Source organism: Erythrolamprus reginae, chromosome 7, assembly GCF_031021105.1.
Source record: "Erythrolamprus reginae isolate rEryReg1 chromosome 7, rEryReg1.hap1, whole genome shotgun sequence".
NCBI classification, from domain to species: domain Eukaryota; kingdom Metazoa; phylum Chordata; class Lepidosauria; order Squamata; family Dipsadidae; genus Erythrolamprus; species Erythrolamprus reginae.
Genome location: NC_091956.1, coordinates 8,277,203 through 8,293,661, shown reverse-complemented (window position 1 = coordinate 8,293,661; position 16,459 = coordinate 8,277,203). Strand labels below are relative to the sequence as shown.

The 16,459-nt window shown below is 44.4% G+C and overlaps 1 protein-coding gene across 3 annotated transcripts in view; it reads right to left on the bottom strand.

Annotated features, from left to right (window-relative positions):
- Positions 1-7,098: 7,098 nt before the first annotated feature.
- BMP2K (BMP2 inducible kinase) overlaps positions 7,099-16,459 on the bottom strand; it is a 78,964-nt gene continuing 69,603 nt past the window's right edge. For all 3 annotated transcript variants that reach the window (XM_070756929.1, XM_070756927.1, XM_070756930.1), the window contains one exon: positions 7,099-10,199. In XM_070756929.1, the coding sequence (XP_070613030.1) occupies positions 8,791-10,199 (1,409 nt within the window). In that variant the 3' untranslated portion in view covers positions 7,099-8,790. The remainder of the gene's footprint in view (positions 10,200-16,459) is intronic.

The following is a 16,459-nucleotide window of genomic DNA, read 5'->3' as shown; positions in this document are numbered from 1 at the left end:
GAAACATGATAGCTGATTAACAACTGGACGTTGTTTTATGTACATCATTTTTGCACAAAAAGGTCTGTATTAGTGGTTACCCATACACATACATGCACACATATCGCACGCGACGCTTAGAAATTTCAAGTCTAATTAAAAAAAATATTAAAATGGAAGTGTAGTTTTGGAAAAGTGCACTTGAACGCTGTTTGCCAGCAATTAGAATGTAATATTGTTTTATTCTTAAGTGATGTTCTTCTCCCAGAAACTAATCTAGGCAACCGTTTACGATATTCTCTTCCAAGCGCTCTAGAAAAATAATCAGACAGACAATGTTTTTTGCATTTTCTTGTTAACTCTTTTAGCAGCTTTTGGCTCCATTTCGCTGCTTTCCCCCCAATGCCGTGAAAATGATTGTGACTGCAATGCTATATCATTTAAACCACAGACTCCCAAGAGACTACAGGACGTGTGCGCGTGTATGCTTTATATACATCTCTCTATAAAAATACACTATCATATAATAAAAAAATATTCCGATAAACTCTAATTGCTATTCTCACAGTAGTAGCTATCTCCTTTTATTCTCACAGTAGGTTTTATTCTTTATTTTTCCTTATCATTAGGAGAAAACGGAGGACTTTTGGGCAGCCCTGTCACAAGGGTGTTTTGCTACTGAATTTCACTGCTGCAGGGGATAATGTCTGGGTAGAACACACCAGGGAAGTCGCCCCGAATCGATACTTCAATCTACAAGATTTGTGGCGAGAGATTCGATCTCAATTGCAAAGCTGGAAAGTTGTATCTTTTGAACACATTCAGGTAACAAATGCAGTCCATGTGGGGGCATAGTGATATTTCCCCCTGAAGCACCGTGATTTCTATCTTCGACCTCACAGATAGAAATTGTATTTTCAAATTAAATATAAACTGTACCGTATTTTTACCAGCCGAAAGCTTACATAGGCCCCAAGATGAAGTACGCAACTGATTAATAAAAGGAAAGCTCAGATTTCCCTATACAGTGATACCTTGTCTTACAAACTTAATTGGTTCCGGGATGAGGTTCTTAAGGTGAAAAGTTTGTAAGACGAAACAATGTTTCCCATTGGAATCAATGGAAAAGCGATTAATGCGTGCAAGCCCAAAATTCACCCCTTTTGCCAGCCAAAGCACCTGTTTTTGCACTGCTGGGATTCCCCTGAGGCTCCCCTCCAAGGATAACCCCACCTCCAAACTCCTGTGTTTTTGTGATGCTGCAGGGGAATCCCGGCAGCGCAAAAATGGGTGCTTCGCTGGCAACGGAAGTCTAGAGGTGGGGTTTCCCAGTGAAGGGCGCATCAGTGAAATCGCAGCATTGCAAAAACACTGAAGTCCTCGAAACCCCACCTCCGACCTCTGTGTTTTTGCGATGCTGCAATTTCACTGAGGCTCCCCTCGCTGGGAAACCCCACCTCCGGACTTCCGTTGCCAGTGAAGCACTCACTTTTGTGATGCTGGGATCCCCTGCTGGAATTCCCCTGCAGCATCGCAAAAACACAGAATTCCAGAGGTGGGGTTTCCCATGGGGGAATCCCAGCAGCGCAAAAACAGATGCTTCGCTGGCAACGGAAGTCCGGAGGCGGGGCCTCCCAGTGGCACCATTGGGTTTGTAAGGTGAAAATAGTTTGTAAGAAGAGGCAAAAAAATCTTAAACCCTGGGTTTGTATCTTGAAAAGTTTGTATGACGAGGCGTTTGTAAGACGAGGTATCACTGTACTAGGGGTCTTCAAACTTGGCTACTTTCAAGACTTGTGGACTTCAACTCCCAGAAGTTCTTAAAGTCTTAAAGTTGCCAAATTTGAAGATATCTGCCCCTACATGATAATGAGAAGATCTAAACATTTCATGAAAACGAAGGCCTGATAACCATCTCCGGTTCAGAATCAATACCTTTCAATCTTCTTACTATTGGATGAAAGAACGAACTTCAGATACATGGAGAAACACACCCATCAAGCGAGCAAGGCTACCCCAACCAGCCCCCCAAAAGAAAATAAAACAGCTTTCTCAGTGAAGCACAGAATTCAATGATTAAACTTAACTTGGCAAAGCGATTAAGTAGAAATCAACTTTGTGGGAACTGCCAGTAGCTCACCCAGTTCAAAGACAAAAAATCAGTGTATGAATCTCATTTACAATAAACTAGGAAACCAGGTTCTTTTTAAAGTCTGATTGATCAAAGGTGCAAAAAGCTGGAAGATTAAAGATCTTACTCAAAAGCAAAAAAAAAAAAAATGTTGATGAAACAAAGGAACGGCCATGAATTACACAGGGTTTATCCTCAGTCCCAATCCTGCAGAGCTCTGCATATCTTTCATATCGTATCTTCATCCTTATCTACCAATTATATAGCTGGAACCATGTCGGTAGGTGTACCCAAGTGTTGTCCAATGAAAAATCTATCCTAGCAACCAGACACAATGGCCAAGATAACATTATGCGGGTTTTTTTTAAGCACAGATCAGATTTGGGAAGAATTATCTGAGAAATATACAAACAGATGCAAATAGAGTTACGTCCTTTTTGTACCGATTACTTTAAATGTCTTTTCTCGTGGCACATACATCATCATCTTCTTAACTGCTTACTGGAAACAAGTTACAGATTTTCTGATGAAAAGGGTTTGGATAGAGGTATTTTTTTTAAAAAAAATCAGATGTCAGGTATAATCACAGAGAGAACATTCAGAAGTCAGGGAGAGGGGGATATGTTACCAAACTAATTACAATGATACCTCGTCTTACAAACGCCTCGTCATACAAACTTTTCGAGATACAAACCCGGGGTTTAAGATTTTTTTTGCCTCTTCTTACAAACTATTTTCACCTTACAAATCCACCAGCGCCGCTGGGATGCCCCACCTCCGGACTTCCATTGCCAGCGAAGCACCCGTTTAAACGGGCACTTCGCTGGCAACGGAAGTCCGGAGGTGGGGTTTCCCAGCAAGGGGAGCCTCAGTGAAATCGCAGCATCGCAAAAACAAAGAGGTCCAGGGGTGGGGTTTCGAGGACTTTGGTGTTTTTGCGATGCTGCGATTTCACTGATGCTCCCTTTGCTGGGAAACCCCACCTCTGGACTTCCGTTGCCAGCAAAGCGCCCATTTTTGTGATGCTGGGATTCCCCTGCAGCATCGCAAAAACACAGAAGTCCGGAGGTGGGGTTTCCCATGGAGGGGAGCCACAGGGGAATCCCAGCAGTGCAAAAACGGGCGCTTCGGCTGGCAAAAGGGGTGAATTTTGGGCTTGCACGCATTAATCGCTTTTCCATTGATTCCTATGGGAAACACTGTTTCGTCTTACAAACTTTTCACCTTAAGAACCTCGTCCCGGAACCAATTAAGTTTGTAAGATGAGGCATCACTGTAGGTGGATTAGCTGCAATTTATTTTTTGTCTCCATTAATTTTAGTAAGCGGTGGCTCACTTTGGGGTGAGGAATCCAAATTATTGCATTCCTTTTACACCACCTGAAGTATGTACACCTTTTCAAATGAAATGAGAAACTATAAATAAAATCAGTTGTCCGTTCATTCTGGGACTCCAACCCATATGGACATATCTCCTACACAGAAAACTTTCCACTATGAAAGCCAAATAAGGTACATTTCATTAGCAGGTCCTTAATGACTTGATTTTGGACAGTTCATAACCCTTCTTGCTCGGAAAGCTGCCATTGTGGAAGCGGCCTTTGAAAAGAGAATTATTTTACAACACACCATTATGGCTTTGGCACAAAAATAAAGGAACAGGCCTTCTGAGGCACATGCACAGCTGATTTTTAACTGATCTTTACACAATATTTAGTGTAATAAGACAGACATCTAATTGTGGAGGGACATGCCAAGAGGCGGACTTTGTTTCTAGAAGCACATTTACCAAGAACTTGAAATTACAGTGATACCTTGTCTTACAAACTTAATTGGTTCCGGGATGAGGTTCTTAAGGTGAAAAGTTTGTAAGACGAAACAATGTTTCCCATAGGAATCAATGGAAAAGCGATTAATGCGTGCAAGCCCAAAATTCAACCCTTTTGCCAGCCGAAGCGCCCGTTTTTGCACTGCTGGGATTCCCCTGAGGCTCCCCTCCATGGGAAACCCCACCTCCGGACTTCTGAGTTTTTGCGATGCTGCAGGGGAATCCCAGCATCGCAAAAACGAGTGTTTCGCTGGCAGCGGAAGACCAAAGGTGGGGTTTCCCATGGAGGGGAGCCTCAGGGGAATCCCAGCAGTGCAAAAACGAGGGCTTCGCTGGCAACGGGAGTCCAGAAGTGGGGCATCCCAGCGGCGGCGGTGGGTTTGTAAGGTGAAAATAGTTTGTAAGAAGAGGCAAAAAAATCTTAAACCCTGGGTTTGTATCTCGAAAAGTTTTTATGATGAGGCGTTTGTAAGACGAGGTATCACTGTATATCTTCTAAGAATGATTAAAAAGCTACATATTTCAAAACTTTGAAATAAGGTTAGAGCAGTGGTTCTCAACTTGGGGGTCGGGACCCCTTTAGGGGTCGAACAACCATTTCACAGGGGTCGCCTAAGGCCATGGGAAAAGGCAAATTTCCGATGGTGTTAGAAACCAAAGCTTTCATTCTGGCGCCTTGGAACATATTTTTACAATCTGACCAATCGGATATTTACAGTCCCTCTGACCTTCCTGCCAATCAGCTTAAAGCTCTGTTGGGAGAATTGGCGCTGGACGTATGATTGGGGGTCACCACAACATGAGGAACTGTATTATGGGTTCACGGCATTAGAAAGGTTGAGAACCACTGGGTTAGAAGGTCCTAAACCTCTTCTATCTTCCGATTTATGATGTATGCAAATTATCCAAAAGTTACTCTATTTTCTTCACGTTTTTAATACAGTAACTGGATGGCAAAAACCCAACTACAGTAACTGGATGGCAAAAACCCAACTACTTGGTATCCTTTAAGGAAATTTGGTATTCTTTAAGGAAATTTATTGGTATCCTTTAAGGAAATTTATTCAATGCTTCCCCCTTGGAAATCCCCCCCCCCCAATGATATTTGAACTATAGTAAATAGTACCCAGACCCAGCTATAGTTAAGGTCACGTAGCTTCTACAGTTCAAATTCATATATGCGTGAATGTCTTTGCAAGGATCCTGAGATGTCAACGTTCATTCGTTTAATGAGAAAAATGGTTACTGAAACTTCTCACTTTTTAAGGATGGATTGTTCCTTGTCACGCGAGCATTCTGTTAGACCAGGGGTGTCAAATTTAAGGCCTGGGAGCTGGATCCAGCCCGCGGGGTGATTAGATCTGGCCCGCGGGGTTGCCGCGGAAACAGAGGACCATCCCACTGTGCCTCTGCCAATGAAAATGGAGCTTGGTGTGATGAACTTGTGGATGTGGGGACGAGGGATGGACCTTAACCTGGCTGGAGAACTGTAGGAAAAGTTTGTATCCTACATGGCTCTGATAATAAATTGCCAATTCAGTGAAGCGGTGGATGTGATGTGCCAGTGCCTGGAAGCTGTGAGGGTCTGGATGGGGGCCAACAGGTTCAGACTCAACCCTGACAAGCGGCTGTGAGCTTTCCCTCCTAAGGACTTTTTGATTTGTCCGTCCATTGCTCTGGGGGGAGGGGAGATATTGTCCCCTTCGGATAGGGTCCGCAACTTAAGTGTCCTCCTGGACCCACGGCTGAGTTTTGATCATCACATTTTGGCTGTGGCCAGGGGGACCTTTGCCCAGGTTCGCCTGGTACACCAGTTGTGGCCCTACTTGGACCAGGAGGCTCTCCGCACACTCACTCAAGCCCTCATCACCACCTGTCTTGATTATTGCAATGCGCTCTACATGGGGCTACCCTTGAAAAATGTTCGGAGACTGCAAATAGTCCAGAATGCAGCCACGAGAGCTGTTATGGCACATAACACCTTTGCGCCGCGAGCTGCACTGGCTTCCTATTAGTCTCCGGGCACAATCGAAGGTGTTGGTTATTACCTATAAAGCCTTAAATGGCCCAGGGCCAGACTATTTACAGGACTGTCTCCTGCCGCATACCTCCCAGAGACCAATAAGAGCTCACAGAGTTGGCCTCCTCTGGGTCCTGTCAACTAAGCAATGAAGGTTGGCAGGGCCTTCTCTGTGGCTGCCCTGGCTCTATGGGACCAACTTCCCCCCTGATATCCGTACTGCTCCCACCCTGCTGGCCTTTCGCAAAGCTATGAAGACCTGGCTTTGCCGACAGGGCTGGGGGCCATAAATTCACAGCTCGATGGCCAACTCTAAGAATGGTGTGTATGTATATGAGTGTGTTTTTCTTTTTTCTAATAACATTTTATGGGTTTTTTAATTTTATTTTATTTATTTATTTATTAGATTTGTATGCCGCCCCTCTCCGAAGACTCGGGGCGGCTAACAACAATATAAAAAGACAATGTAAACAAATCTAATATTAAAAACAATCTAAAAAACCCCAATTTAAAAAACCACTCATACATACAAGCATACCATGTATAAATTCTATAAGCCTAGGGGGAAGGGAAATTTCAATTCCCCCATGCCTGATGACAGAGGTGGGTTTTAAGGAGCTTGCGAAAGGCAAGGAGGGTGGGGGCAACTCTGATATCTGGGGGGAGCTGGTTCCAGAGGGTCGGGGCTGCCACAGATAAGGCTCTTCTCCTGGGTCCCGCCAAACGACATTGCTTAGTTGACGGGACCCAGAGAAGGCCAACTCTGTGGGACCTAACCGGTCGCTGGGATTCGTGCGGCAGAAGGCGATCCCGGAGATATTCTGGTCCGATGCCATGAGGGGCTTTATAGGTCATAACCAACACTTTGAATTGTGACTGGAAATTGATCGGCAACCAATGCAGACTGCGGAGTGTTGGTGTAACATGATTGCTCTCGCAGCTGCATTCTGCACAATCTGAAGTTTCCAAACACTTTTCAAAGGTAGCCCCATGTTATTATGTTTTAACCTCAGTTAACTATTCAACTTCTTTTACTGTCTTGTATTTATTCTTATTGTATTTGTACCGCTTTTGTAAGCCGCCCTGAGCCCTTCGGGATTGGGCAACACAGGAGTTGAATAAATAAATAGGAATGCCAAGGTTTGGACTCTAATTTGTTTCTCGGATATTTATTGAGATGCTGACACCTGGGAGAGCTACCTGTAGCCCTCCCGACCTACGTTTTCGCTGGCATAAGCTTGCAGGAGGCCGTCGGAGTCCAAAACGGAGTTTGGGAGTGTGTTTCCACCGGCAAAACACTCCGGCCTCCAAATGGAGCACTCGGTATAAGTGTCATCGAGGTGCCCACTCCTCACCCTAGCCCCCCCCCAAAGGGTTACCAAACACAACCCTGACACGGCCCTCAATGAAATTGACTTTGACACCCCTGTGCTAGACATTTAGCATTTCACACACACACTCCAAACAGATCCTGCCATGATCTCTGGATCCCGGCTATTCTTTGTGACAAAAACGTTTTACTATGTCCACTTCGAGGACACCCATTTTCATGAAACCGGAAAGGAACTGCAGGACATCCAATGGCTCTTTCGAACAAAACAACGGCTGCTCTAGAATGACCGACAGCGAATGAAGACCTTGGGCGTTCCTTTGCTCAGACCGAAGGTCCCAAAATGTACTTGTCTACTCACCGAAGTTCTGCAAGGGTTACAATCTGTGTCTCAAGGGCACCAATTGGCTCAGAGGTAAATTTATAATCAGGACGTGGGTCCTGGCTGTTAAGGCATGGCTGGTTTTACTACGCGGTAATGGTAAGAGACTCAAAGTAGCGTCGTTTTTTAAGCCTTCGATTATAAACCTCCTTTTGTTGGAAACTGATTGGTGTTTTTTTTTGTAGAAAGTCTTAGAAAAGTACAATCGTGTCGATACAGAAAGCATTCAAAAATTAGGTGAGAAGATTAAAAACCTTGTGGGGTACATAGCAGTTTATATGAAATAGAAAACCCCAGTATAGCGAACAGACATGGGGTGATAAACCCTTGATTTAAACTCTTTATAGGTCTGGATTTGCTACAATTTTCTGGCTGTTTTTCTCCATCTTGGTATGCAGATAAACCACGCTCTCTTCTGGAAATGTCAATCTTCAAAGTGCTGCAGGAAGCTAACTGTTAGTGCTGCTACTTCCTCATTCGGTTCCTACTTCCAACATCCCCAACTAAGTTCTTGAAATCCTAAGAATTACAACGATCCCTGTTTTATATTAATGGCACTTACTGTGGAGAAGCACAGTTCAGGCAGATAGAGAGAGAAAGATTTAGGTTCTTCGTGTAAGTTTAGGAGCCAGTATCAAGACCGCAAGCTCTGGCTTTTAGAGATGTTAATTAAGAGAATGTTTTTCTTTTTAAAAAAACCCACAACTTTAGAACAGGTACAATGAAGCAGTTTTCAATAAACCTGGCTGTTTTTTCCCCTTGATTTTTGACGGACAAGTCTCCATTTCATTCGTTCAACCCAGTCCGATGCTTCCATTAATTCAAGTTTAATTGCACTCTGCAATGGATACAAATTCTGAATATTCTAGTCGATATCTTCAGTGATAGATATCTTCAGATCTAACTTTTGGAAAGATTTTTTTCTATTCAAACCTTTCTCATCCCGATCTTGTGTCTTTTAACATCACAGCCGTCAAAACCCCATCGAGCCACAGGAGAGAAATAAGTGTGTTTAAAAACGAAAACAAAGAAACATTTGCTTCTCAATGATTGGAGTGGCGTATTAAATTCTTTTAAAAAAAAATAAAAATAAAAATTCAGATGTTCCTAAGAAAAAAAGTCTACGGTTTCGAAGGAAACGGAGCTGCCCCAAATGGATCTAACTCTACCGCCTGTTGCTGCTGGCTTTGTTGAGACTTCACGCTTGGCACAAGTTCGGTGAAAGGAACTGCTCCGAAATCATCCGTTAGTTTCACACCGTCGCCGGAATGAATGCTGCCAAGTAAGGAGCTCTGCCGGGGCCTCCCAGGCACTGCCGTGTTGTGATCCCCGCGGTTATCGGCCAATCCTTGGTGTTGGGGGAGACGTAGCCCCTCGGCAGGAGGGAACGGCTTGGCTCCAAAGGGATCCAGGGGGTTTTCGTCGCCCTGCAGGGGATTGACTCTGTCCTTGCTATCCGACAGGCTAATACTTATATTTTCCTTGGAATCGGAAATGGTCAGGAACTCGTTGCTGCTTTGGGAATCTCGGCGGCCGGCTTTTTTGTGTCTCCGGGCTCTCTCCGGCGTCCGGTAACTGGGCTTCAGGGTCTTCTTGGTGCTGCTGGGGGTTCCGTGATGGCGCTTCCCGTTGCTCTTCGACCCCTCTTGCTTAATGCGCCTTTGACGAGAAGAGAGCTTCTGCAGGTTGCGTTGTTGCTGCCTCGCCTTGTGTAGCTGCTGGCTCCCGGTGATCTCCTCAAACGGGACGAGCCCGAACAGATCCTCTCTGGCTTCGCCGTGCGTTTGGGTGGAAACGGGCTGGAACGGGATGCAGCCAAAGACGTCCACGCTTCGGGGGGAAATGGGAGACGTTTGAGTTTCCGCGCCCGCGGCCGAATCGTCTTGCTGAGATATCCTTCTGCTGAAGGGGGCTTTCGTGAAGACATCGAAGTCGTCCTGGTCTTGTTTCGGGTGGGCGGCGTGGGAAGAAGCGTCCTTTTGTTCCTGGGGCGGCAGAACGAAGAACGGGACCGCTCCAAAGACGTCGAATTCTTGTTTGGGGCTCAAGCTGGAACCCGGGAACTCCGTCAGCGAAGGGCAGGGGAGAATCGCCTCTCTGCTTTCTATATTGCCAGGCGCTTCTCTGTATTTGCCGCGAGGCACCTCTTCCGCGGGCCCGAAGTGGTGACAGTCAGAGTCAGAGCTGTGTTTGTCGTCCTCTTCTGCATCTTCTTCCGAATCCATGAGAAGGGGATGCTGGCCTAAGTTCTCCGGCTCCGTGTCGTTGTCGTCAATGAAGTCTCCAGTCTCGCCCTGCAAGACTTCTTCGTCCTCTTGCTCCTCCTCTTCCTCGCTACTCTTTGGAGAAGGGGGGTCGGATTCAAAATCACTCTCCGATTCATCGTTTCCTTTCTTCGTAGGGGCTTCCGCGGCCTTGTTTCCAGCATCCTGGTCCTTAACCACCTGGCTTGAACTCTCATACTTAGAAAGACTCTCTAACATGTTTTCTAGATGGCTGGCTGGGTTATTAATTTCGTTTCCTGGAGAGCCTGAAAGGATGAAGAACAGGCAAAATAACTTCAATTTCAAATCAGCGTTTCACACCTCCAAGTACATATATACATAGAAACATAGAAACATAGAAGACTGACGGCAGAAAAAGACCTCATGGTCCATCTAGTCTGCCCTTATACTATTTCCTGTATTTTATCTTACAATGGATATCTGTTTATCCCAGGCATGTTTAAATTCAGTTACTGTGGATTTACCAACCACGTCTGCTGGAAGTTTGTTCCAAGGATCTACTACTCTTTCAGTGAAATAATATTTTCTCATGTTGCCTTTGATCATTCCCCCAACTAACTTCAGATTGTGTACTCTTGTTCTTGTGTTCACTTTCCTATTAAAAACACTTACCTCCTGAACCTTATTTAACCCTTTAACGTATTTAAATGTTTCGATCATGTCCCCCCTTTCCCTTCTGTCCTCCAGACTATACAGATTGAGTTCATGAAGTCTTTCCTGATACGTTTTATGCTTAAGACCTTCCACCATTCTTGTAGCCCATCTTTGGACCCGTTCAATTTTGTCAATATCTTTTTGTAGGTGAGGTCTCCAGAACTGAACACAGTACTCCAAATGTGGTCTCACCAGCACTCTATATAAGGGGATCATGATCTCCCTTTTCCTGCTTGTTATACCTCTAGCTATGCAGCCAAGCATCCTACTTGCTTTTCCTACCGCCCGACCACACTGCTCACCCATTTTGAGACTGTCAGAAATCACTACCCCTAAATCCTTCTCTTCTGAAGTTTTTGCTAACACAGAACTGCCAATGCAATACTCAGATTGAGGATTCCTTTTCCCCAAGTGCATTATTTTACATTTGGAAACATTAAACTGCAATTTCCATTGCTTTGACCATTTATCTAGTAAAGTAACATTTTGCATTATACAATTGGACAAGCTTCGATTCTTAAGACTCATTAAAAAAGACACTAGAATCTTAAATCTTCAGCCTTACACCCAGAAAAGGCTATGTATTAAACAGTGGTCCCCAACGTTTTTTCCACCAGGGACCAGTTTCAGCAAGACAATTTTTCTATGGCCCGGTGGGGGCGGAAAGGGGTGTGGTTGGGGGCGGGATTAAGCATGGGGGTGCTGGTCCTCCCCGCCCCTCTTTCCCGCCATCGCCCTGTGGCCGGCAGAACCTGCCTCCCAAGCCCTCTTGCCCAGCGGGGGCTAAGCGCTGGAGACAGGGGGTCAGGCTGGCCCTCCTGCCTCCCCCCAGCCAAAAACGCAAAAGCGCCCCGCGGCAGAAGCCCCTCTGTCCATTGTCCTGTGGCCGGCAGAACCTGCCTCCCAAGGCCTCTTGCCCGGCGGGAGGCGAAGTGCTGGAGGGAGGGGGTGGCGGCATGAGGGCCGGCAGCTGCTGACTCCACGGACCGGTGCAACATGCCCCGTGGCCCGGTACTGGTCCACGGCCCGGTGGTTGGGGACCCCTGTATTAGTACATTCACTCTCAATTTACAACTATTCTGCTAAAACCCACAGTAACTGAATTTAAACATGCCTGGGATAAACATATATCCATCCTAAGATAAAATGCAAGAAATAGTATAAGGGCAGACAAGATGGAGCATGAGGTCTTTTTCTGGCATCAATCTTCTATGTTTCTATGTTTAAACCATCAATAAATGTCTTTCTGCCAACCATCACTTTGCGTCCTCGGAGTAGGGACCTTATAGTGGAGGTCAGCACATTATTATAAACAGTAATATTCTATTTCTATTTCTATTAATTAAATTTGTATGCCGCCCCTCTCCGTAGAGTCGGGGTGGCTCACAACAACAATAAAACAATTTAAGACAAATCTTGATCATTTATAATAATTTAAAAACATTTTAAAAAAAACGTTATTAAAGCAGACATACACACAAACATACCATATATGAATTGTATAGGCCCGGGGGAGATGTCTCAATTCCCCCATGCCTGACGGCAGAGGTGGGTTTTAAGGAATTTACGAAAGGCAAGGAGGGTGGGGGCAGTTCTAATCTCAGGGGGGAGCTGGTTCCAGAGGGTCAGAGCCGCCACAGAGAAGGCTCTTCCCCTGGGACCCGCCAAATGACATTGTTTAGTCGACGGGACTCGGAGAAGGCCGACTCTGTGGGACCTAATCGGTCGCTGGGATTCGTGTGGCAGAAGGCAGTCCCAGAGATATTCTGGTCCAATGGCACGAAGGGCTTTATAGGTCATAACCAACACTTTGAATTGTGACCGGAAATTGATCGGCAACCAATGCAAACTGCGGAGTGTTGGTGTAACATGGGCATATTTGGGAAAGCCCATGATTGCTCTCGCAGCTGCATTCTGAACGATCTGAAGTTTCCGAACACTTTTCAAAAGTAGCCCCGTGTAGAGAGCATTACAGTAGTCGAATCTCGAGGTGATGAGGGCATGAGTGACTGTGAGCAGTGAGTCCCGGTCCAGATAGGGCCGCAACTGGTGCACCAGGCGAACCTGGGCAAACGTCCCCCTCGCCACAGCTGAAATACTGTTTTGAAAGGAAACATACTGAAGTACTTAATCATGTTGAGAATGCCATTCCTAATCATATGCTTATTTAGAAACGTTTCTGTTTAATTATTGGATGATTTTTTTTCCCCCAGTTTGGATTGTCCCACATCCTGGCACCACTTTATTTTCACATTCTGAATATAAACAATCCAAAACTGACATTTCTTCATGATATATTTCCCTCTCTATGTCCTTTCCCAACACTTTTCTCTCCTAAAAACACACTCCTTTTGAGCTAATTGGCATGCAGCATTCTAGCAATACAGGTCTGTATCTATTATATTAAGAATTCCCATGGTGGTCCATACGGTTTAATACCTAACAAACAGGTTTCCGATTTCATCTAAATCTTTACGTAATAAAATATACCCCTTTATTGATCAATTTTATTTGCCCTGTTAATATTCCCACATACTGAAGTTTGCAGATGATACAACAGTGATCGGACTCATTCGAGACAATGATGAATCCGCATACAGACGGGAGGTTGAACAACTATCCTTGTGGTGTGACCAGAACAATCTAGAACTGAACACACTCAAAACCGTAGAAATGGTGGTAGACTTTAAGAGAAACCCTTCCACCCTTCCACCTCTCACAATACTAGACAACACAGTATCAACAGTAGAGACCTTCAAATTTCTAGGTTCTATCATATCTCAAGACCTAAAATGGTCACCTCACATCAAAAACATCATCAAAAAAGCACAACAAAGAATGTTCTTTCTGCGCCAGCTCAGGAAGCTCAAACTGCCCAAGGAGCTGCTGATACAGTTCTACAGAGGAATCATTGAGTCTGTCATCTGCACCTCTATAACTGTCTGGTTTGGTGCTGCAACCCAACAGGACCGACACAGATTTCAGAGGATAATCAGAATTGCAGAAAAAACAATTGCTGCCAATCTGCCTTCCATTGAAGACCTGTATACTGCACAAGTCCAAAAGAGGGCAGGGAAAATATTTATTGACCCCTCACATCCTGGACACAAATTGTTTCAACTCCTTCCCTCAAAACATCGCTATAGAGCACTGCACACCAAGACAACTAGACACAAGAACAGTTTTTTTCCGAACGCCATTACTCTACTAAAAAAATAATTCCCTCAACACTGTCAGACTTTCTACTAAATCTGCACTTCTATTCTACTAGTTTTTCTCATCATTCCTATCACCCATTTCCTCCCATGTTGACTGTATGACCGTAACTTGTTGCGTATATCCTAAGATTTTTATTAATATTGCTTCTTCATTGCTTATTTGACCCCTATGACAATCATTAAGTGTTGTACCACATGATTCTTGACAAATGTATATTTTAGTTTATGTACGCTGAGAGCATATGCACCAAGACAAATTCCTTGTGTGTCCAATCACACTTGGCCAATAAAAATTCTATTCTATTCTATTCTATTCCCACAAAGTATACCAGGCTGATTATTTTCCATTTGAATCAACTATGATTCTCCACCCCCCCACCCCCCAGGATATTAGTGACCAATTTAGCTTTGATCCGTTTACATGTGAAGCTTTATTTATCCCAACACACATCAAGGACACTTTCTGTCTCATTTCACACACCAAAGTATTGTTAAGGAGAAATTGTTTTCCTTATAATGTGAAAAGCTGGATCTTTGTACTTAAACCGTGCTTCCCAGTTACTGGTTTCCTAATAAATGGACCTTTGGATTAACTGTTGTGATTAATTTAGAGTATAAAGGGCAACGGATTAGTACATCTGGACCCATCTACTGATCAAAATCCATAACTAGTCTTTCACGAGGCCACTGTGAAGTACCAAGCATCTATTCTTCCTTTTTTCCTTCTGTAATATGTATTTTATTTTATTTATTTATTTATTAGATTTGTATGCCGCCCCTCTCCGAAGACTCGGGGCGGCTAACAACAATAAAGAAGACAATGTAACAAATCTAATATTAAAAATAATCTAAAAAAACCCAATTTAAGAGACCAATCATACAAACAAGCATACCATGTATAAATTCTATAAGCCTGGGGGGAAGGGGAAAATTTCAATTCCCCCATGCCTGACGACAGAGGTGGGTTTTAAGGAACTTGCGAAAGGCAAGGAGGGTGGGGGCAACTCTGATATCTGGGGGGAGCTGGTTCCAGAGGGTCAGGGCTGCCACAGAGAAGGCTCTTCTCCTGGGTCCCGCCAAATGACATTGTTTAGTCGACGGGACCCGGAGAAGGCCAACTCTGTGGGACCTAACCGGTCGCTGGGATTCGTGCGGCAGAAGGCGGTCCCGGAGATATTCTGGTCCGATGCCATATAGGGCTTTATAGGTCATAACCAACACTTTGAATTGTGACCGGAAATTGATCGGCAACCAATGCAGACTGCGGAGTGTTGGTGTAACATGGGCATACCTAGGGAAGCCCAGGATTGCTCTCACAGCTGCATTCTGCACGATCTGAAGTTTCCGAACACTTTTCAAAGGTAGCCCCATGTAGAGAGCATTACAGTAGTCGAACCTCGAGGTGATGAGGGCGTGAGTGACTGTGAGCAGTGAGTCCCGGTCCAGATAGGGCCGCAACTGGTGCAACAGGCGAACCTGGGCAAAGGCCCCCCTCGCCACAGCTGAAAGATGTTTCTCTAATGTGAGCTGTGGATCAAGGAGGACACCCAAGTTGCGGACCCTCTTTGATGGGGTCAATAATTCCCGCCCCCAGGGTTATGGAAGGACAGATGGAATTGTCCTTGAGAGGCAGAACCCACAGCCACTCCGTCTTATCCGGGTTGAGCTTGAGTCTGTTGACACCCATCCAGACCCCAACAGCCTCCAGGCACCGGCACATCACTTCCACTGCTTCGTTGACTGGACATGGGGTGGAGATGTATAACTGGGTATCATCTGCATACTGATGATACCTCACCCCATGCCCTGGATGCCCCATTAGATTCTTTTGAGACAAAATCTATCTTATCCTTCACTCTCTGCACAACAATAGAGCTGTTTTTGTTCTCTAAGTCAGCGGCCTCCAAACTTTTGGGCACCAGGGATCAGTTCCATGGAGAGGTTTTTCTATGGATCAGAGAAGGCTTCTCTTGTCTGCAGAGCCCAGTTTCTGTCATACCACGACCCGATGTCAGGCCACGGATCAGGGTTATGGGACCCCTGCTCTAAGTATTAAATAGCCATTACTGATTCTTTTTGTCACATCTAATATTTTTGATGTGGTTACAACCTGCTCTATTCGTGCCTATAAGTCATGGATCGATCAATCAAATCTCAATGCAAAATATTTTAACCATTCCTTCTAGCCTATGAACTGTAGAAAATTTTCATTTTTCACTATTTTGCCTTCCAATTCCATTCCCTCTTATTTTTGCACAGTACTGCACATTTCGAAAGTCTCAAAATTATTGCCTCTTTGCAATATACTATGTGGAGAGCCTTCTAATGCCAAAGAGCAAGGGAAAAAAATTCTAGTAATAACGTATCATACATAAAATATTCAAGAGTGGGATTAGAATTCATTTCACCCAGTACAGTAATTAATCAAGGAAATGTGTCTTTTAATCAAGGTGTTTGGAAAGTAAGCATATTTCTATTAATTTTCCTTTCTGCTAAGATTGCTCTCCTTTACATTAAAAGAAAAAGTTTCCCTTTTATCTAAAATAGAATTTTTTTTTAACTCCCTAGCAAGTAGTAAAAGATTTATTTATTTATTTATTTATTCATTCATTTATTGATTTATTGATTTATTC